General features: G+C 37.6%; 1 protein-coding gene across 1 annotated transcript in view; it reads left to right on the forward strand.

Moving 5' to 3' along the window:
* The window catches only part of DYNC2H1 (dynein cytoplasmic 2 heavy chain 1), a gene marked incomplete at its 5' end in the record, with an annotated part of 161,593 nt that overhangs the window by 83,083 nt on the left and 55,881 nt on the right, over positions 1–22,629 (forward strand). The window contains 8 exons of the mRNA XM_084274663.1: positions 600–674; positions 1,844–1,975; positions 3,948–4,020; positions 11,103–11,263; positions 15,661–15,786; positions 17,971–18,081; positions 19,423–19,578; positions 21,346–21,421. Coding sequence (XP_084130789.1) covers positions 600–674; positions 1,844–1,975; positions 3,948–4,020; positions 11,103–11,263; positions 15,661–15,786; positions 17,971–18,081; positions 19,423–19,578; positions 21,346–21,421 — 910 coding nt within the window. The remainder of the gene's footprint in view (positions 1–599; positions 675–1,843; positions 1,976–3,947; positions 4,021–11,102; positions 11,264–15,660; positions 15,787–17,970; positions 18,082–19,422; positions 19,579–21,345; positions 21,422–22,629) is intronic.

Raw genomic sequence — 22,629 nt, forward strand, 5'->3', positions numbered from 1 at the left:
CAGTCCCAACCAGTGGCTGAGCACCACATGCCACTTGCTCACTCCCAGAGGAGAAACAGATGGAGCCTCAGCCTTGGTGGGCTGGGATAAGGACAATTTGCTGACAAACTCACCGTGAATGAAGAACAATAACAGCTCACAGCAAATGTAACTTACACCCAGTGATAGCACAGAGTACTGCGTGACACAAGAACCACTGACCTGATGCCCCAGCAGCACTCTGACTGCTGTAAAGGCACCCAGGAGCAGCCCTCCTCAAATAGCCCCTTTTATGGGAGAGTGATGTCAGGTGGTATGGAAAACAGCCCAGGCTGACTCAGCTCACCTGTGCTGGCTGTTTGTGGGGGCTAAGTCTGGCCTGGCCAGAACCAGGACATTGGCTCAAGTAGTTAAGCAAACATAAATGTGAATATCATATCTTAAATTTTAAATACTGGTAGATTTGTTTTGTTATGCTATTTGTGAACTTAGCAAAAGATCACAGAGAGGTTCTTGTTACAGATGCTATTTTTATTTAAAACATGGATTTCATGATCTTAATACTAAATATAATGTTTCACAAAAATATCTGTATGTAACATGTAACTTGCTTCATTAAGGATTCACGAAGTGTTCGTGATCAGATTCCCTCTTGGATAGAACAGGACCGAGCCTGGGCAGTAGCATCTTTGAAGGTAAACATTATGCAGTGGGATGAATTTAGCTTAAAAAGCCTTTGGCTTTAGCAAATAGTAATTCAGGCTTGAACACTCAAATATGTATTTGTCAGATGAAATTCTTTTTTTATTTTAAACTTTATATTATGTATTCCAGAAACCATGTCTTCATATTTGAAAAAAACCCTTCTATTTTTAAAATTTCATCGATGTTACTAACCCATGTCATGTGTGTGCTTATCCCATTGAACAAGGAACATGTGAACAAATCTATATCTTACTTAGGAGAATACTGTAAGCCTACCTGAGGTACCACAAATTCTATAGATAAAAAAACAGAGACAGGAAAAATTGCAAAGAATACTTGAGTTTCAGATTTCTCTTATGTAATGACTTTCAGAAACCACGTCATATTGGATTTAAAAACACAGACTATTTATTGAGAAACTTTTTTTACTTAGCAGGTTTCAATGTGCACCCCCCCCCCCGTTAAAGGTATTTCAGAGTTTGTTTGCTCAGATCAAGTAGATTCAAACTAAAAAGACACTTTGATGTTTTGATTCATTCTGCTGCAGTCAGTGTTGACATCCTCTGATCCTGAGGGGAACTAAATGAAGGTACTGGTTCTTGAAATTTGGTCTTGGGCTTTTCTCCTGCATGTAGCTCAGTATCAAGAAGGAAAACTTGGATTGATCATTGGCAAGGACTTCGGCTGCTAAAACTGGGGTTCAGCAATTTTAATTTCTCTTGACCAGAGATCAGGAATTATTGCAGTAGTGGTGTGGCAAGCGTAATTTCTTAGGCGTTTAAAAAAACAACCAACCAAGAGTTGTGTAACTGAGGAAATAAGTAGCCTGTACGGATAGAAAAAGAGCCTGGTCATGATTAAAGGAAAGGACTACAACGATCTGAGCCCAAAGTTTAAAAAAAAAGGACCTAGAACTTTAAACAGAAAAATATATATAGAGAAAATGCAGACAGCATTTCCAGGGAACAGGTAAACAAATGGTCCATTTTTAAACCTTCCCTTTTGCTTTTTTAACTCCAAGGATAAAATTGGACTGTTAATGTGATATGAGCAAGTATTTACAGGTTATGGTCCTAGTGGTATTTGTAAATTAATTAAAATATACAGTCCAAATAGCTATTCTTCTTTATTGTTAAGCATGCAGTGTTTGTTTTTGTAGATTTCTCTTCCAGATCTCTATCAGACACTTTGCTTGGAAGATGAAGGTCTATGGCGCACTTTTTCTCAGAGCTCTATGTGTGAACAAGACTTTCCATTTACTCTTGTAAAAAGAATTTCTTTATTTCAGCAGGTAATCTTTCCATATTAAATTATTTAAAAATAATTATAAGCTGATCACTGAAAGTAAGTTTTACATCTTGGGAACTTAGGCCAGGTTGAAGTAAAAGCAGTGACAGTATCTATGTTGTCTGACAGAATAACTTGTTCATTTAGTCTAAGGAATTTATTTTTTTTTGTAATGCATATTTAGTTTCCTCTTATCTGAGTCTTTTTTGTGTTGGCATATTGGCTGCAACTAAGCATACCCTGTAAGGTAACAAGCTCTTTATTAATATTCACAGGATTTTATGAATAGGTATTAAAATTCTTTCATGGTTGCCTTGTTACTGCAGAATTTGTCAGCTTGCTGAGCATCATTAATGTAATACATCATTAAAAGTGCAAGCTCACACATCTGACTGAAAACCACAAAACACAGTAGCAGACGCTGCTTTTCAGAATAGTAGTCATGAAATACTACTCTTCCTGAAAGCTTGGTGATTAAAGAACTCACCAAGAATGCTGGAGTGGCAGGTTCCTCCCTCCACCTGGGGATCCTTCTCTGGCAGACAAAATGTCATCCGGCTTGTGTTTATGGAAGAAAAAGTTGGTACTTATGTTCAAATGATGCTGTAATTTTTCATTTGGAGTCACTTCATATAAAGTGAAAGTCCATCAAAAGAAGGGATTACAGGGTATAAAACAATGGAGTGTCATACAGGCTGGCTCTTTGGGGCTCATTATTTGGCATTTTTGTGGAGGAGAAGAATTTCGAAAATGTCGTGTGTGGAATTTAGGAACAAACCAATTTACAAAGGAATTTTTCTGAGTCACTTGATTTGATGAAATGCAGAAGAGCAATTCTTATTGTGCAGTAAGGGAATGGAAGGGACCTCTGGAGATCATCTTGTCCCAACCCCCTGCTAAAGCAGCATCACATAGAGCAGGTTGTACAGGATCACATCTAGGCGGGTTTTGAATATCTCCAGAGAAGGACACTCTGTAACATCTCTGGGCAGCCTGTCCCAGGGCTCTGTCACCCTCACAGTGAAGAATTTTTTCTTGATATTGAGATGGAACTTCCTGTGTACCAGTTTGTGCTGCTTGTCCCTTGTCTTGTCACTGGGCACCACTGAGAAGAGTCTGCTCCCATCCTGTTGACATCCACCCTTTAGATATATATAAGCACTAATCAGATTTCCTCTTGGTCTTCTCTATTCCAGGCTAACCAGCCCCAGTGCCCTCAGTCCCCAAATTGTCCTTGTAGCCCTCCACTAGAGTCTCTCCAGTAGTTTCTTGTCTTTCACGAGCTGGGGAGCCCAGAACTTATTTCTACTGAAGTTGCACTGGTTGCCTGCAGCTGCCTGTGCTGCGTTTGCAGGAAATGAAATGAAAAAGAGGTAGCTGGCAGGGAAAGTACAAATTTTATTTGGTTCTGAATTGATTAGCTGTTAGTGATCTGTTGTCTTTTGAAGAACGGTAAAAGCATCTACATAACTATGAAGTGCAAAAGTCAGAATGCCTCAGAAAAAGAAGCTAGATTTAGAACTCTGAAGGTGTGCTTCAATAAAGGAAATTATTTCCGAATGTATCATTTTACTGTATTACTGCACTGAAATCAGAAACATTAGCATTCCAGTTAGGAAGTTACTGTCTAAATACATGTGTAGAATTTCGATTGCCTGTATGAAGCTAAGTTTGCTTTCTGTCATCCTAGCTACCTACATAGCTACCTTTTTTGTAAAGCACTCTGGAAACAGTTCCAGCTTGCTAAAAGACATTGGCTGTACACCTATATTCCAATTCTATTAAAAGTACAAGTTACTTACAATTACATTACATTATATTGGAAAGGAACGATCAGATAGCTCTATATATTCAGATAAAATCCCTATTCTAAGGAGAAATTTCAAGAATTTAGCCCTCTTAGGATGATCTTGCTTTTTAAATTGTCACAGCATACTGTTATAAACTCATCATTTCCCAATATATTTTATTTTAAGGTCCTTGTGGTCCAGGCTGTCAGACCAGACAGGCTACAGAGTGCCATGGCTCTTTTTGCATGTAAAACCCTAGGTAAGTTAACTTTTCATCATAGTGTTTCTACGCAATTAAATGTTTTTGTCCTGTGTTTCTCTTTTATCTCATAGTTCTTATGGAATCCCTATGTTTTAGGATTTCAAAATATGCTGTAAATGGATTTGCTGATTTTGTTCTTGAAAGTGTTCTTAAAAAATGTTTTTTAATGGTTTGGTTTATGCTGTCTAATGATTTAAAATATAATAAAAATCCATCAGATTGTTTTAACAAATTCTTGAACACTGGAGTAATTTAAAAAGTTTAGCTGGTTTTATACAAATTCTACACTACAGCATTTTCCTTAAGACATAAATTTTGAAAAAAAAATTATTTCATTTGTCATTTATTATTAAAAACCATTAAGTTTGAGATTTTTTGAATTTGATCTCAAAAGATGGTTTTGTATTTTCAGTCATTTCTGTCTCTTTGTGTATAATATAATTTTTATTGGTTGTTTAAAAGTACATGTGATTTAGAGTGATTAAATACGCTGTCTGTTTGTTCTAGTCTGACTGTTTCATCTCTGTCTATTGTATCCTGAGTTTCAGATGACACATAACTGGGAGGGGAGGCTGACACACAAGAGGGCTGTTCTGCCATTCAGCAAGACTTAGACAAGCTGGACTGTTGAGTGGAGACAAGTTTAATGAGATTTAACAAGAGCAAGTGTAGGGTCTTGCATCTAGGGAATAACAACCTCAGGTACTCAGAATAGGTTGGGGACTGGCCTGTTGGAGAGCAACATTGGTGAGAGGGACCTTGGGATCCTGGTGGACAGCGGGATGACCACGAGTCAGCAATGTGCCCTTGTGGCCAAGAAGACCAATGGCATTCTGGAGTGTATTAGAAGGGGTGTAGTTGGTAGGTCAAGAGAGGTCCTTCTCCCCCTCAACTCTGCCCTGGTGAGACCAAATATTGTTTCCAGTTCTGGAAGGTTGAGAGTCAGGAGAATGGAGCCAGGCTCTTCTCAGTGATGGTCAGCGATAGGACAAGGGGCAGTAGGTGGAAGCTGGAGCATAGGAAGTTCCATGTGAATGTAAGGAGGAACTTTTTCACTGTGAGGGCAACAGAGCCCTATAACAGACTGCCCAGAGAGGTTGTGGAGTCTCCTTCTCTGGACACATTCAAAACCTGCCTGAAGTGTTCCTGTGTGATTTAGTGTAGGTGCTTGTGCTGTGGCAGGGGGTTGGACTAGATGATTTTTTGAGGTCCCTTCCAACTCCTAATGTTCTGTGATTCTAAATAATCTTAATATTTCAATAGAGCACACAAAAGCTTTCCTTTAGTTTTTAGCTGTTAATGACAATACACATATATGGAAGATTATCAATGTGTCTTTGGGGCGGACACTGTAGTTTTCAACATCCCCCTCTATGTTGTGTAGGGACAAAGCAGAATTTTTTCGTTTTAATGTGGTACAGTGTCAGGACAGGAGTGGGATTGACAGAAGGGATAGAATCTAGATTTTAAAGCCCTTAAATGTAAGTGGCAAAGGCTGTTACTAATCTGGCTGAAAATGATCCTGGAATTTGACTCATACAATGCCAAGGTGATATGACTGGACTTCCAGTGCTTGCGATCATCTGCATTTTGAGTAATCTTGAGATGGGTGATTTGGCATAATAATACAATAGAAAAGTAACATAAACCCCCCCAATGACTCTGACAATTTTAACTTCTTGAGATATGTGTCATTTGTATTGGTATAAGACTGTAAGTTTAGATCTCTGATTCTTACATGTTTATTGGTGTCTGTGTGAGAGTGTTGCTCCCTCTTTGTGTCCTGCTTGTGGGCATTACTTGTTGGTCAAAATTTGTTCATCTCTGCTCCTACTGCCATTATTTTCAGGTTAGCCTGATCTGTCAAACATTATTAGTAGGTAGAGAGGGTACTTTTGTCATGGTGAGTGTACACGTGCTGACAATGTCCCTGCCTGTATGAATCAAATTAGGAATGCAATCTCTGTGGCTCTCAAAAAGCTCATCAGAGACGTAAGACAGAGTAAGTTTATTCACCCACTTACTGTCTTCCAAAACTTAATGTATTATGTGAACAGGTTAGGTCTGTCTTGATACCAGATCCTTTGAGGCGCTCCATGAGGGAATGTTGTTTGATAAATGAGAGTATGGCCTCACTGAGGAAAGCAGAATACTATTGACACAATTTGTAGGCAAGGTTTCATCCACTGATTTTTCATGCATTACAGTGAGATTTTATTTTGACATTGTGTCATAAGTCATAACTAATTCTTTCCAACTGATAAAAAGGGGTCATACTTACACATTTTTTTTTCATTTTTTCCTACTATGTCTTTTTCAGGGTTCTTTCCTTGAAACTTAGTTCAGAAGGGAACTGGTAATTTTCCAATCTCCTTTGACTGTTTTTCTGTGAAAACAATGCATTCCAAAAGACCTCTAATAGCCTACAAGAGAGACGTCCACTCTTGTTTCACCTAGATAACTTTTTCCCCTTTTTTCATCTCTAACCTATATTTTTAAATGTACTGATGCATGGGTTAAAAAAATTTCTTTTGAAGATAGTGTTCATAAGCATTTTCTATACAAGTATTTTTATTTATATTTTTATATTTATTTCTATACAAAGTATGTTTATTTATTTTATTTGGAAATGCAGCATGTCAGCAAACATCATTTTGATAGTATACTCCCAAAGCATTCTGTATCGCTCAATGAGTTGGGGTTTTTTTCATTCACTTAGATTTTTTGAGTCTGGCTACATGAGATATGTTTAAAGAGGCTTGGTTTTAATTAACTACATTTTCATATTTTTCAAAAAAGAGATACACAGAAAATCAGTGCAGGCTAACAAGTCTGTATTTCATTTTCATAGGCTGTTTTCTGTTAAGTAAACCAGAGTTCTCATGGTCATGTTGCATCTAGGCCAAAATAAAATTGCTTGGTAAAATAAAAGAAACCCTACTCTCTCCTGCTTTCTGTATTGGAATTCTGAGTGGTACTAAAACACAGATAGTTTTGTAGGTTGTTTCTCAGTGTGCAGATCACCAACAGAAGGAATTTTAACAATCACTTAAAAGTTCAAGTTGCAACTGCTAGGAATTGATTCAATGGCATTGACTTTAGTAGAGTAGTTTTGTGAGAAGCTGTTCATTGATTTTATGGATGCTTCGTCAGTTTATAAAAAAAAAAAAACCCAAAAAACAAGTGAGTTTGCATCCTGTGCCAAACTTTTTGTATTTGTATGTCAGGTCTGTCTTTCTTTCCCTTTGATTTCCCCCACACACACACTTCAGACATTTTCTGTGAAGACATTTATTCTCACATAAGCTTTTCCTTCTCATGCCAGGGCATCAGTTTGGACAGTGAGATTTAAGAAATTCTGTCAGAATGGAACGCAGATGCAGAGAAGTATGTCAGGAATTCCCAGTGTGACTGCACAGCTATTATGTGGAATATGAGTGCTTATTGATTTACTTTAAAACACTTTTTTTCAGTTCTCTAAATGTAATTCTGGCTGTAGCTTTTAATTCCAGTGGCTAGGAATACACAGGGAGATTACCTGCTGGAGAAGAGCCCTGTAGAGAAGGACTTGGAGGTCCTGGTAGATGACAGGTTGGCCATGAGCCAGCAGTGTGCACTGGTGGCTAAGAGGGCCAATGGGATCCTAGGATGCATCAGGAGGAGTGTGGCCAGCAGGTCTAAGGAGGTGATCCTCCCCCTCTGCCCTGGTCCAGCCCCACCTAGAATATTGTGTCCAGTTCTGGGCTCCCTGGTGTAAAAAAGACAGGGATCTCCTGGAGAGAGGCCAGAGAAGGGCCACGAAGATGATTAAGGGCCTGGAGCATCTCCCCTAAGAGGAAAGGATGAGTGAGCTGGGACTGTTCAGCCTTGAGAAGAGAAGACTAAGGGGGGACCTAATTAAAGTTTATAATTATCTGAAGCAGGGGATGCAGGGGGAATCAGCCAGCCCCTTTTCAGTGGTCTGTGGAGACAGGACAAGGGGCAATGGCTGCAAGTTGGAGCACAGGAAGTTCTGCACCAACATGCGGAAGAACTTTTACACAGTGAGGGTGACAGAGCCCTGGGACAGGCTGCTCAGGGAGGTGATGGAGTCTCCATCTCTGGAGATATTCAAGACCCGTCTGGACGCCTGTCTGTGCAATATGAGCTGGGGAGCTGCTTTGGCAGGGGGGTTGGACACGATGATCTCTTGAGGTCCCTTCTAACCCCTATGATTCTATGATTCTATTGTGGTTTTTCCTATATTTCATTTCTGTTGAACTTCCTTAAACCAAGAAGCACCCTCAGTGTAGCTACACTTTCTCTAAACGCTGTGTCCAAAGTTCTAAGAAAACTGAACTGCTTTATGGAAGAAAACTTACACTGTGTAATTTTCTAAATGATGCATCTCAAGAACTGGAAAACATATTTGACTAGGCAGTTACTCAGCTGTAATTGCGCTTCTTTTAAATTAGCATTTTTACCATAAATGCGTTGTGATAGCAACTGAAGTTGCAGGTGTTACACACGTTCATCTATTGCTCAATCATAGTTTTTTAATCTGTTCCCCAGTTAATGCAAGTCCAAGCGGGAGGCACGGTTATCATAAAGTTATGTGGGATCCCAAAACTCCTCATCAGTGAAGCTTCTCAGGAGTATGCGTGCCTTCTGCTTACACTGCCAGTAACAATAATGCAGCAGTATATTCCATGCCCCTGTTCATAGTGGCAAAGCAGTCTTAGAAGCTGGAATGTAAGAACAGTTGAACAACAGAAGAGAGGGCTGTCTAGCATCTTACTGTCTTCATCACTGACAAAAATAAATCTCAAGGCAAGAGAACATCACAAGTCTGGAGCGAAACCTTTTGCAGTGACCAGTGCTCTGTGTCTTTGAGGCTCCTCACCTGGAAGTAGTAACAGTACTTCAAACACTAAATGGATTTTCCTTCAATAACTTTGTACATCTGTTCTGCATTTCCCTATAATGATAATATCTGCAGCACTGCATGATGCCCATTCCACAGTGTTAATTAGTGATCAGAAAGATCTCTGGGTTTTGTATCCTTACTTCAGAAGATTTTTAGTTCTGTATCTTTCATCCGATTTGAAATAGTAGTGAAGATTTTTGAAATTATTTTCTTCACTGAACTAAAAGTTAGCAAAGATTCAAATTTACCATTCCAAGACCTTATGTTCAATCAATTGTTGATCTAAGATTTGGTGTTAAGATTCTCAATATATCTTTATAGCTTATGTAGATAGTTACTAAGTTCTAAGAATGCTTTACATCATGTTTTAATATTTCTGTTAAATTAAAATGGAAACATTAATACTTTGATACTTCAACAGTGAACTAGAGTTATAGTGAATGCAACTCAGTAGAGAGGCATTTGATGAGATCAAACTTGCCTAAGTTGTGAGACAGTGCTTTATAGTCCAGATATCAGAATATAAGTCCCTTTTCCTTGTGGTCCTTATCCACAAAAAGAAACATTTGATGTTGGATTTTCTAATTACAGTCATAATACTGTCTTCCATTTTCAGCATTGCAAGCACTTTCATGAAAAGTAATGAAAATAAACATTCTTACCCTAAAGAATGCTGTCATGTTCTACTTCTTGATATTTTTCTTTTATTGCTTAGAGTGACTCCAGTAGCTTGAATTATGACTGTAGTTGAAAAAAACCCAAACCAATCTCCAGATACAGAGTTTCATTTCTTATCTAATTTGTCTGCTTGCTTGCTTGCTTGCTTTCTCCCCTCACTGTCAATAGCTTAGCTATTTCCATTTATTATGTTAGTGAAGAAAATGTTAAATCAAGAGTAGCTGGTATTTATGAAAAATGTTACACTGTAAGCTCAGTTGGAATGGCTAGAATGCTGGTATACTGGGCACCTTTCATTCAAAGTGTAAGCTTTTTTCAGGCCTGCTTACAGTGCATCTTATTTTGGCCAATGCAGGATTCATTGATTAGCAACTTTGCACGTGTTTGTCAGGCATTTTTGAGATTCTGACAGTTAGAAGTCCCTGAAGAGTATTCCTCACAGAACGTGCTTCAGTCCAGCACTGAACAGCTCTACTTTTAATTTCAGTGTCATTTTATGGATCTTCTAGAGTTTAGAGCTTATCAGGAGTGAGCAGCAGAACTCATCAGGGGAGCTACCTGCATGGATTGTCTTATGGCCTCAGTTTATGTCTTTATCTCTGCTTATATTACCTCTACACACCTAATGAATGTAAAATGAAAATATTTTCAATAGTAGTCTTGTATAATTCGATTTTTTAAAGTATTTTGATTGACAATGTTTTTATCTGTTTAGTTACATCCATTAGAATTTGTGTACAGATACATGCGGAGAACCCGGGTGTTATGCTAACCTTTGCCAACCTGACCTGTTACAATGAAAGTACATATATCATTGTTTTGTGTGGAGATTATAGCTCAAGTCTGAAAGCACTCTTGTGCCCTTAGGAAATGTGTTTTGCTTCTTTTAGTAGGTGTGGCAGAGATGTCACTGATTTGGGCTGTTTTGTCCTGTTTTATGTTGTGATTTCCCATTACACCTAACACCGCTATTTAAGGACCAGTCTAAAGATCAGTTGAAAAGATTTGGTTGTCACTGTTTATGATACACTTACACACCTAGCCTTGGACTCATGTATAAATGCCTTGCTTATACTAGGTCTGCATTCTAAACATTTAAGTTCTAAGTTGTAAGCAAAGTAATCTTAGTACCAAGAACTTTGGAAAGTCAAAGTCTGATGATTAATACAGGAGAAAAGTTCTGCGTGTGGAGTTCTGCAGTTGCTTTTAGCAAATTACATTTCTTATATTCCTATACTCCAGGTCTTCTGTTTTTGCATGTTTTCTTTTTAAATAAACACTGCAGCTTTTAACTGGAAGCCTGGGTGTGGTTTTGGTGCTTTTCTGTTTTCCGTATCAATACTGGGTGTCTTCTACCTGCATATTGAAATGGTTTTTTAACTCATTTTATGGTCTCTGTTGAACAGAATTTTGAAAGCCAAATGATCTCTAAAGTGATTAATGAAGCACTCCATCCTGTGTAGTCCCTTTACTTCCATAATAATTCTAATTCTAGGAATAAAAGAGTTATCTCCATCGCCGCTGAATTTGAAACGTCTGTATAAAGAGACTCTGGAAATTGAGCCCATTTTGATAATTATTTCTCCTGGTGCTGATCCTTCTCAAGAGTTGCAAGAACTTGCCAGTGTTGAAAAAAATACTGAGTGCTACCATCAGGTCAGTCTGATGATTGAAAAATGCAATGTTTAAAATGTTACAGTAGTAATCTCTGGTTTACCTTCCTTTTTTAGTAAATTACTATGTAAATACATAGTTTGGTATCTACATTTGTTATTCCCACCTGCCTCTCCACTTACTTCTGATTCTGTTGGTAAAATGGGTTAGAGAGGAGACACACAAATAGTGATCCTCTCAGAAGGATGTTTCACATGAGAGACATTCCTCACACTTGGAGAAAGGGAAAAGGAGTAGATAGCTGGGAAAGAAAAAAAAGATCCTGTGTTATACATGCTGAACCATTATCTTTTTTTCATGTGGAATAATCAAAATATGAACAAAATCCCCTGAAAATTAGACTTCATAAATGTCTCTGCTTATAGAACTTGCATGTTTCTTTCTTCAATAGAAAACATAAATCAAATATTCAGTGTTTGGGAATACTTTGGTATTTTATGACATTCTGTAAAATATTTTGAGAAACTGTACAAGTAAATGTTAATCAAATAATTGTTGATGTGAGTTCTGAACAGAACTTTTAAATTTCTAGTCTTCTAAAAAATGTGTTTAAGATCGACCATGTGGTAAGGCCCTTAGATTTTAGGAATAGACATACAACACCAAAATTATTTGCCCAGCCAATATAGCTGGGTTTTGTTGTCATGTTTTACAGCTTCTTCCCTGTTTTGCATTCAACACAAAATTGAGGAAAGGTAATTCCCCTTGAGTAGGCTTTAATCAGGAATTCTACTGATAAGAAATCACTTGATATTTTGTCTGTTTCAAAATTTAATCTATGCAGAGGTGTTGAAAACAACTCTTTTTTAAGAAGAAATATACTGTTAAATTCATAGAATAACCAAGGTTGGAATAGACTTCTAGAGATCATGTACTTCAACCCCATGTTCTGAGGCAAGAAGTTTTCCCTCTAAGGATGGAGATCCCAAAATATCTCTGAGTCACTTGTTCCACTATTTAACTACTTTTACAGGAGAATGTCCTGTCACTATGTGCCTCTGAAAGAGTCTGTTTATATCTTCTCTGCATTCTTCAATCACGTAGTTGTACGCAGCAGGAAGGTCTCCTGATTGAGTGGCTATCAAACCCTGCTCAGCATGCCCTGACCATGATAGTGGTTTGCTCTGGAGTCACTTCAGTATGAACATGTATGTCTTGTACTGGGGAGCCCAAAACTGGACACAGTATTTCAGATCTGTACATGAGTTCCAAAGAGAGGGGAAGGATCACTTCCCTGGACTTGCTGATTAGTCTTATGAATACAGCCCCTTATGGGACTGGCCTTTGTTGCAAGGGCCCATTACTGACTCTTACTTAACTTCTTGTCCATTAGGACCTAATTTTCTCCACAGCTGCTTCCTAAGCAGGCCCAGACACCCTGTTGCATGGGATTATTCCATCCCAGGTCTAGGACTTTGCATTTGCCTTGGTGAACTTCATGAACTACCAGCCTGTTTCTCCAGCCTCTTCAGATCCATCTGAGTACTGGACTTACCAGTGTATCAGTTGCTTGCCCTCCTCCCCATCCCCTTTCTTTGCTGTTATCCATTATCTTGCTGACAGTGCACAGAGTCACATAACCCGGGTCACTGATGAAGACATTATATGGTATTTGTCATAGTACAGATACCACTGGCTACAGGCTGCCAGCTAGACTCTCCACCAATGACCATCCTGTGAGACCAGCAGTCCACCTATTATTCTATCTTATTTTTCAATTTTCCAGCGCATATTTCTTCAGTCTGGTGATAAGGAGGTTATGGGAGACTCTGTCAAAAGCATTACCAAAGTCAAGGTGTACAACATTTGCTGGTACCCCCTTGTCCAGAGTGGCAGTCACTGTCTAGAAAGCAGTGAAGTCAATCAGGCATGAGTTGTCATTAGTAAACCTGTTTTGGCTGCTTCTTATCACCACTGTGTTCTTTGTGTGTTTAGAAATGGCTTCTAAGGGGACTTGCTCCACAACCTTCCCTCCGACTGAGTGGAGGCTGACCAGCCTGTAATTGCCCAGATCTTTATCCTCCTTACCCTTCTTGAAGATAATTTCTTTAATCAGCAAACACCCCAAATCAATATAACCTTTGCAAGATGAGAGCATTAGCTGTTCCCCAGCACTCTTGAATTCATCCCATGTTGTCCTGCGGAGTTTTTTATTTCTGTGTTGAGTGATTCCTGAGTCTATCTATCTCTACTTGCTTTACTCCTGTAGGTTTTGGAGACCTGGGAGGCCTCAGAGCAAATCTCAGCAGTGAAACCTCTGACTAAAAACACATTGATTACCTCAACCTTTTCCATGTGCCTTGCCCCACCAAGCAATGGGCTCACAATTGTCAGCAGAGAAGTCTTTGTGATAACCTAATAGTTAGGTTAATAATAACAGCCTTTCAATATCTACAGTGTCACTGAGAAGATGAACCCAGACTCTTGGCAATCAGTCATGGTGGAAAGAAAGCAGAGAGCATAAATAGTAAAGAGAGAAGTTGCAGCTGAATATAAGGAGAAACTTTCTCACCATGAGAACAGTCAAACAGATTTCCCAGTGCAGTCTCCATCCTTGGGGTTCCCAAGAGTCCACTAGAAAAAGCCATCAGCTTCTGGTCTGGTCTTTCATAGCTGGCACCTACTTTGAGCAGGAGGTTGGACTACAGAGCTTCCGTGATTCATTCCTACTTAAATTATTCTATGATACAACTGATTTCCTAATATTCCTAATGCACAATACCAATATGCTTTATACCTTTCTGCAAAATGTTATTTCCTTCTATGTTTGAAGTATTCAGGGGAGGGGAGTTGTTATCTAGCTGATCACTGGTTAGCATAGAAATGGAAAATGTCAAGCTTAATGTTGCTTTTAAATAGTCCTTGAAATTGTTCCTTTCCTGGAATTTGCACTGATGTAATATATTTTTTCCCATCAAATTATAAAGATTTAGATCCTACTGCCAGCTTTATCTAGCCATGAATGTTTCAGAGTGCATATTTCTTACACTGCCGCATGTCTGTTGGTGTTTGTCTTTAAATATCTTTTACATGTTGCACCTAAAAATGTAGCATGGTACAGTATTTGATTAATGAGTAGTAGTACTCAAAGCTAAGTCATCTGAAAGTTGTCCTACTAATGATAATATACTCATGATAATATTTTGATCATTAGTTTTTTCATACAATTTGAATAGGACATGGAAGATGAGATTTTTCTTCTCTGTTGAATCATTTCTCATAGATAAAAAACAGACCACTAAATTTATGTGGTGTACTACCATGTTGTCTAGTGACTTTCAGTTGTCTTCTTTTGGCTATTTTAAATTCTTTCAAGATATTATACTAAGTTTTATTTAGGCAGAGTCTATCCCTGTATCATCATATAAAGCTAAGGCTCCAAGTTTTTTTTTTTTTGATTAAGGACAGCTTTAGGGTAAAAAGACAAGATGGATTTCTTCTTGAGGGATATTTGATGAAGTCATAATCAAAATAGTTCTATCTCTCTATAGCAATAATGCAAAGAGAAGATTTTTCAGATTAGCTGAGGCTATTTTCTTTTCAACCTGTTTGTTTCAGGGGTTTTTGTTATGTGCAGCTTCCAGTCAGATTCTAGGGATGTGTGAATGCATTCTATGCATAGTTTAACATAAATTATTGCAGTAATTGTGCTACAGAAAGTGCTTAATTTTCAGTTTTCACTGATTTATCTCAAAATTCAGTTTGGGCCTTTTGCATTTCCATTCGAAGATCTATATTTATTTTAGCAGCAACATGGTACTACAAAAAATGAAGAAAAGTCTGGTTGTTAAGCTATTCATATTTCCCAGTTGGAAAGAGAGCAGCCTTAGTTTTTCAATCTTCTCAATATGAAATTGAATGTTTCTCTTCAGAAGAAGTACTCCTAGCTTACAGGCAGAAGAAGTTTCGTTCTCATTTATCTCTTGGTTTTGTTGTATCAGCAGTTCTGTAGCAATGCAGTTTAGTCACTGCTATTTAAATTATTGTTGAGTTATATGTCACCGTCACCAGGTGATGTATGGATGTATGTTTTTCCATTAAAAAAGTCTAGGTAATGTGGTTTCTTAAGAAACTCTGATTAGATAGGTTGCAAAAAAAAACCTATGTTTCATTCATCTTTTCCCTACTGTAGTACCCTATCACTGCTTCAGGAGATGGTTTAGTGGTTTTGTTGGTGTAACGCTGATGGTTGTACCTGGAGATCTTGAAGGTCTTTTCCAACCTTGATCATTCTATGATTCTCTGACTATGGAGATTTCTGATTATTGTTGGCACACCTTCTTTTTCCAATATGCACTCTAACTTGGAGACACAGTTTTGTTTTTAGCTGTTAAATGAAGTATAGCTAATTCCTGATGCAACTGTTTCATTCATTTCAGATTGCAATGGGCCAAGGCCAAGCTGACTTGGCTATTCAGACTTTAAAAGAATGTGCACGCAATGGAGAATGGCTGTGTTTGAAGAACCTGCATCTTGTTACATCTTGGCTTCCTGTATTGGAAAAGGTGAGGATAACTAGAGAAGAATGTATTGAAAACTAGAATATTTCAGGCATTTCCATGGTGATGTTTAAAATTGCAGCAATTGAAAAATAAAACTTGGCAGGTTTCTCAGTCGTGAGTAAAGTGAAATGCTTCAGCCCTAAGTAGCTCTTTCCCTCCGTCATTCATGTGAGCTCTTTGATTTTCATACAGTGTAGAGTATTTCTGCCACAATGTGTGAACAAATGATCTTGTTAGGACTTCTGGTGATAGAGCCCATGTTTGCTGAACTCTGATTCTAGATAGCACTTGAACCAGCATGTAAATAGCATTTTTTTCTTCTCTTAAATCTCCTGATTCTGAGGCTATGGATCATTTTTCACATACTAGTTTGTCTCCTGTGACATTCTTAGACAAGGTGATGAAATAAAAATAGACTGGGGGAACTGCAGCACTCAGTGTTGTCAATGAAAAGTCCAGCTGGAGGCCAGTAACCAGTGGTGTTCTCCAGGGGTGGATACTGTGTCTAATATTGTTTAACATCTTAATTAATGATAGGAATAATCGGATGGAACGCATACTCAACAAGTTCATATTAAAAAATCCTGTGAGGTATGATTGTTAAAACAGATGGCTGTACTTACATTCAGAAGACCCTTGATAGGCTAGAATAGTAGAGTGATAGGAACCTTGTGAAGTTCAACAAAGGGAAATGCTAAATTTTTCCCCTTGGAAGGAATAACCCCAGGCTCCCCTTCTCAGCTGGGCAGGGGAGAGAAAATACAATGAAAAGTCTTATGGGTTGAGATAAGGATGAGGGGAGATAACTCAGCAGTTACCATCATGGGAAAAACAGACTCAACTTGGGAAAATTAGTTGAATTTATTACCAAGCAAATCAGAGTAGAATAATGAGAGATAAAACCAAATCTTAAAACACCTTCCCCCCTCACACCTTCCTACTTCCCAGGCTCAACATCACTCCTGATTTCTCTCCCTCCATCCCTCAGCGGCACGGGGTAACAGGGAATGGGGGCTGGGGTCAGTTCATCACAAGTTGTCTCTGCTGCTCCTTCATCCCTCCCCAGGGGGAGGTCTCCTCACACTCTTCCTCTGCTTCAGTGTGGGCTCCTTCCCACAGTCCTCCAACAAATTCTCCAACATGAGTCCTTCCCACAGGCTGCAGTTCTTCACCGACTGCTCCAGTGTGAGTCCCTTTCATGGGGTGCAGACCTTCAGGACCAGACTGCTCCAGCATGGGTCCCTCATAGTGTCACAAGTCCTGCCAACAAACCTGCTCCAGCATGGGCTCCTCTTTCCATGGGCCATAGAGGTTCTTTCCAACCTCAGTGATTCTGTGATTCTATGTACAAGATAGAGTTTTCATTTTGCCTACAGAGCAGAACAATCCATGGATTGACATAATTTTCTTCGTTACTAAAACCACAGAAAAAAAAAAATTACAATGATTGTATTTCAGAGATGATCAAAATGAATGGATTGTGAGAAAATCTGCCTGGGCCTTTGAACTGTTTCTTCCAAGGCACGTACACAAAACTGTTGACATTCTAAAGTCAAAAAACTTTGTTATCTTCAGTGGAAAATACATGTGTTTCAGATGCAAATAAAGCACCAGCAGTACACTTTCATACATTCAATAATAACCTATTTTTTGGTGAAGCCTTTATATTTGAATAGCATTTGATAATATTTATTCTACTAGAAGTCCACTTTCTTATCTTCAGTTTTTTATGAGACATGACACCTGAAGCATGCATACAACAAACTCTTGAAGAAAAAAAAAAATACAGCTATACAGTTGTTGAAAGTCACTGAGAACTGTTGTTATCCTTCATCTTTTGGGATGTAGACTTCTGGTGTTCTTTTTACTTCAAAGAACTAAAGAATGAATACATTTTCTTATGCACCCTGTATTTAGGGTCTGGGAGGAGAGATGCAAATATTTTGATACAGCTAGGCTGAACTTCAAACAGCAAGAGTATAGAATGTGTGGATGCAACACATCTGGAAATCCAGTCTTTTGAGTAACTGTAAAAAAAAATACAAAGCTAAAGAGTTTTTAGACAATGCCAACTTTCTAATTAAGGATATAGTAATTTTGTAAAAATAGTATAATATTGTAAATATAATTCTATGTATCAAAAAACCAACCTAAAATATATTTGAATATATAACATCTCTTTAATAGGAACTGAATACATTACAGCCTCAACCAAATTTTCGCCTCTGGCTTACTACTGAAGTTCATCCAAAATTTACTCCAATTTTGCTTCAATCAAGTCTGAAAATAACTTATGAAGTAAGTTCTGTTAGGAAAGCTTTTCTTCCGTGTTTATAATGAATGATTTTGCATGTATAGCGAACTATATGTTTAGATGTTTGGCTAATATGGAGTGTTTACATAACTGGTTTGGTCTTATCTTTCAATTAAATGTAATACAAAAACTGGTATGCATTTACCTTGAAAGATCTTAAATGATAATTTGTAATGGATAAATGGAAATTTGTAGAAGCTGTGCTTTAAAGGCAAGGTTTATAAAATTTCTTTCAGATATGTTTTTCAGTTGGAAGTTTGAACTGAAAATAAACTTACCAGGGTAAGAAGGATGTTTCGTGCACCAGATTCTTTTATGCATTTAATCAGTATTTCTTAAAAGCGAAAACCTACACAGATGCTGGAAGGTGAATGAAAAACAAGGAATTCCCTCCTATCAACGTTTAGGTTGGATATTAGGAAAATGTTTTTCAATATGAGGTTGGTGGATCACTGGAAGAGGTTGCCCAGAGAGGCAGTGGAGGCCCCATCCCTGGACATATTCAAGGTCAGGCTTGATGGGGCTCTGAGTGACCTGATCTAGTGGAGATGTCCCCGTTTACTGCAGGGGGGGTTGACTAGATGACCTTTCAAGGTCCCTTCCAATGTAATGCATTCTGTGATTCTGTATGAAACATATGTAATGATGGTGGTCTTATTAACAAACATTGTTTTTCAAAAGAACGAAAGAACATTCATATAAATACAAAAATTTAATTTAAATCTCTAACATTTATGATTGCCTTCACACTTGCAAGTAATTTGAAAATGGCTGGGTATCTAACCAGGTGTTTTTACTTTTAAGCACTGTAAACTTTGTTATTAGAACTGCAGATATTTCTACTGGTTGTGGACATTAGCTACCACTAAGTCAGAGAGCTGGCATTTTATTATATATACACTGTATCTATATGCAAACTGTCAGAGTGTTGTGATAGCATAAGGCAAGTTGACCCTGATCACAGAAATTATAACTGGTAGTTGAGCTTGTAAATCAGGAGAAAGCTTCTTGTTCTTGAAAACATTTTACTTTTAAGCTTACATATTTTGGTAAGTATGGTTCTTTTACTAAGTTCTTCTAGTGTAGTTCAGTCCTCCTATAAGTTAGCCCTGTCTGATTTCCTTCAGTATGTTTGAGTTATTTTCATAATGAGATCATTCTGTTGGTAGGGCATTTATTACAAGCAGATTTTTTTCTTGTTAAACTTTGTTTCATTAAGTACTGTTTATCATTTAATTATGTTATAAATTGTAAGTTGTAATTTAAGAAAATAGTACGTAGAAGTATCAGACTTTGTGTAGAACACTGTTTTCCTTCCAATGCAGGCACCTCCAGGCCTCAAAAAGAATCTCTTGCGAACCTATGAATCTTGGACACCAGAGCAAATTAATAAAAAGGGGAATTTATCTCGAGCCCATTCTCTCTTTTGCTTGGCATGGTTTCATGCTGTATGCCAAGAAAGAAGAAATTATATTCCTCAGGTAATTTTTTTTTTTTGCTACCTCCATTTATTAGCTTTTATATTTGGAAGTGTTTTTCATCAGGTATATGTTGTGTCATCTTTGGAGATGAGAAATACTTGGCTATTTCTGGTGCCTGCCTTCACTATTGCCTCACTATTCATTGCAAAGTAAGATCCTTGTAGCCTAAATTCCCGTCCCTCTGAAAATTAGTTCTGCCTGCATGGGGCTATTTCCTAATTTGTGTACTGGCTGATACTGGGAAGGTTGTAGGGTCCCGTGGAAAACGTTCTGTGAATTCTGTTTGCTAAGAATGGGAACAAAACATTTGGAAACATACACGGTTCAATGGAAGATGTGAGAACACCCACATTGGTGGGAAGGAGAAGGTGACATTGTCAACTCTTTCTGCATACAATCCTTGTTCAAGGAGAAGGAAGAACAAAGGGATTTACTCATATCTTGTGAGGATTTCAATAGTTTTCAGAGATTAATGTGCTTTTTCCTTAGATTTTATTTTATTTTAAAGCAAACATTTATTTTTGGCTGCAGATGCTTAAATTCAACATTAAAGAAGCCCAACAAAGTTTTCTATGTTTTGTTTATTTTATTTAGACTATTAACCTGTGATCTGAAAGATTTAAGCTGGCAATGGAGCCTGGAATGTTTGAGAGGTTTTTTGCTAGTTTTGAATTTGTGATTTATAAGACTGTCTGCTTCATGGAGTAACAGACTTCAAATATGGTGTTCAAGAAGTAGAATAGGTGAAAATACTTAGCTTTGTTCAAATTAATGTTACTTTACCACAAGCTTTCCATGTAGCACCAGACAGGATTACTGCTTTCCCCTTAATTCCACTGTAACTGTATTTGTCTCGTGTGGAGCTTAGTGATGGTTTTATATTGTGCTTAAGATTGCCAGCTTCTAACCCTGCTGGACTGCAATTAAATAGAGCTAGAATCTCCTGTATGTTATAATGAATATACAAACCTGAGTCAATGTCCAACTTACTGAATATGCACGTGTTCTGTGACACATTTGCCTATTTCTCATAATGAACTAAATCCTGTGATCCAAATGCAAAGGTACAACCATGAGAAGATAAAACGGGACATACCATTGAGATCTGGATTTCCTCAGTTCTGTATCATACATCAATATTTATTTATACATTTCCATTTACATTGATAGGCTTTTGTGATAATTACACATGATGTTCTATGTAAAGAATAATGCCACCAAGAACAGAAGGGAGGTACAAACTGAGAATGATTAAAATATATGTATCGTGGTCGGCATTATTGCTGTATTAGTAGCAGTAATTGCTTTCTATAATGATAATTTTTTCTGTCAGTGGAGAAGTGACATGAATTAAGGAGTAAGATGATGAGAGCATAAAATACAGACTGTAATTGAAGAATAAGACTTATTAAAATCCAAAGGAAATTAAAATGCAAAAAAGTCTTCAGAAATAAGATCATGATGCAATGCATGATCCAGCTACAGATGTCAGCAAGTTTTAGTTGAACTAAATACTGTTAGAAAAGAATCTGAAGTTTGCATTCCTAGTATTAAATGGATTCTAGTTTGTATAAGGATATAAAATGAAATGCACTGGTGGTGCTGATATTTTTATACTACCTCCACTAAATGTTTCCAAAATGCACTTGAGAGGACTACGTTGTCTCTTTTTTCATTCAGTATTAAGAAACTACATAATATTTGTATTGTACTTTATGATCATCATTGTGTGACTAATTAAATTCTTTGGGTGTCTTTTGATGGTAGGGTTGGACCAAGTTTTATGAATTTTCTTTATCTGATCTCCGTGCTGGTTTTGACATTATTGATAGACTCTTTGAGGGTAAGTCACTTCTTAAGGAAAGATTTCTCACCTCTGTATCAGAACCCTTCTGAATGTATCTCATTTTCAATGTATAGAATATTATAAACTTTCATGATAATTTTAATAAATTGATTACATTACATGATTCTTTTATGTATAGTGGGGCCATCCTGTTTAAAGGCTGCTTTGAAGGTATTTTAATTTCGCATTTGAATCTTCATTGGAACATTTTCACAAATACAAACACATGATCAGGTAGTTAGGCAACTGAGTCAATATGGGAAGCATCCTGGGAAGACCTGAATGAGCTGCGCATAGGCTTGTCAGGCTTTTCAGGATGTAGATTCACACTCTGAGGATGTCTGTATTAGGAAACTGATAAGGGCTAAGCACAGGCTCAAAACTATTCCATGGTCAGGTCTGTTTTTTCCCATATTCACTTTATGCAGACTAGCATCTCAGGCTGTCACAAGACATGTTTTGTCAGGTAGCAGGACCTGGAGACTCCTTTCAATAGGCAGCAGATAAGAGATTACCTTATTTTAGGGAAAAAGAGTGTTTAGCTGTGTGGATGCAAGGCACCTTGTGCTCAGACCTTGTGTTCAGACAGGACCTGTCTTGTTTTGTCATTAGTAGAGATGTTATGTGAAGACTCAGATGAAAGTGGAGATACTGTGCAAGGCTCATCATCAGTAAGCAAAGCTAGAAACACAGGATGAATCATAATGTCATTTTTAGTTAGCTTGGTAAACAAGTAATTTCTTTGTGCCAAGTACAACTCTGCTGAGCTTCTCAAGTCCAGAGGAATAAAATGGAAATACAGGAATACCTGGAAGAGAGTCTTCTGTCTCCATTCCTTCCTCTGTCATATATTGAATAAAATACAAACCAATACTTCATACTGAAACTCACTGTTAGATAACTGTTCGATATTGGCATTGTTCTGTTAAGTAGTGTAGTGTAAAGTCTTTGCATTTTATGTAATTTCAAAGTGCATTTAGGAACTGGTATTTAGAGATAATTTACATTCATTTACTTAAATGAGATTTATAAATGATTAGTACTTCTGGAACTGTACCTCGGTTTAACATATTTGAAACATACAATGATGTAAAGAGACTGAATCATGAACTATCAGTGATAATCATCAATCTAGTAATTAACTATAGCTGTGAAGATGGCTTTCTTAGGAAGGAATGATTGAAGTATTTGGAAACAATAGTTAT

Source organism: Gallinula chloropus (assembly GCF_964237585.1).
Source record: "Gallinula chloropus genome assembly, chromosome: 1".
NCBI lineage: Eukaryota > Metazoa > Chordata > Aves > Gruiformes > Rallidae > Gallinula > Gallinula chloropus.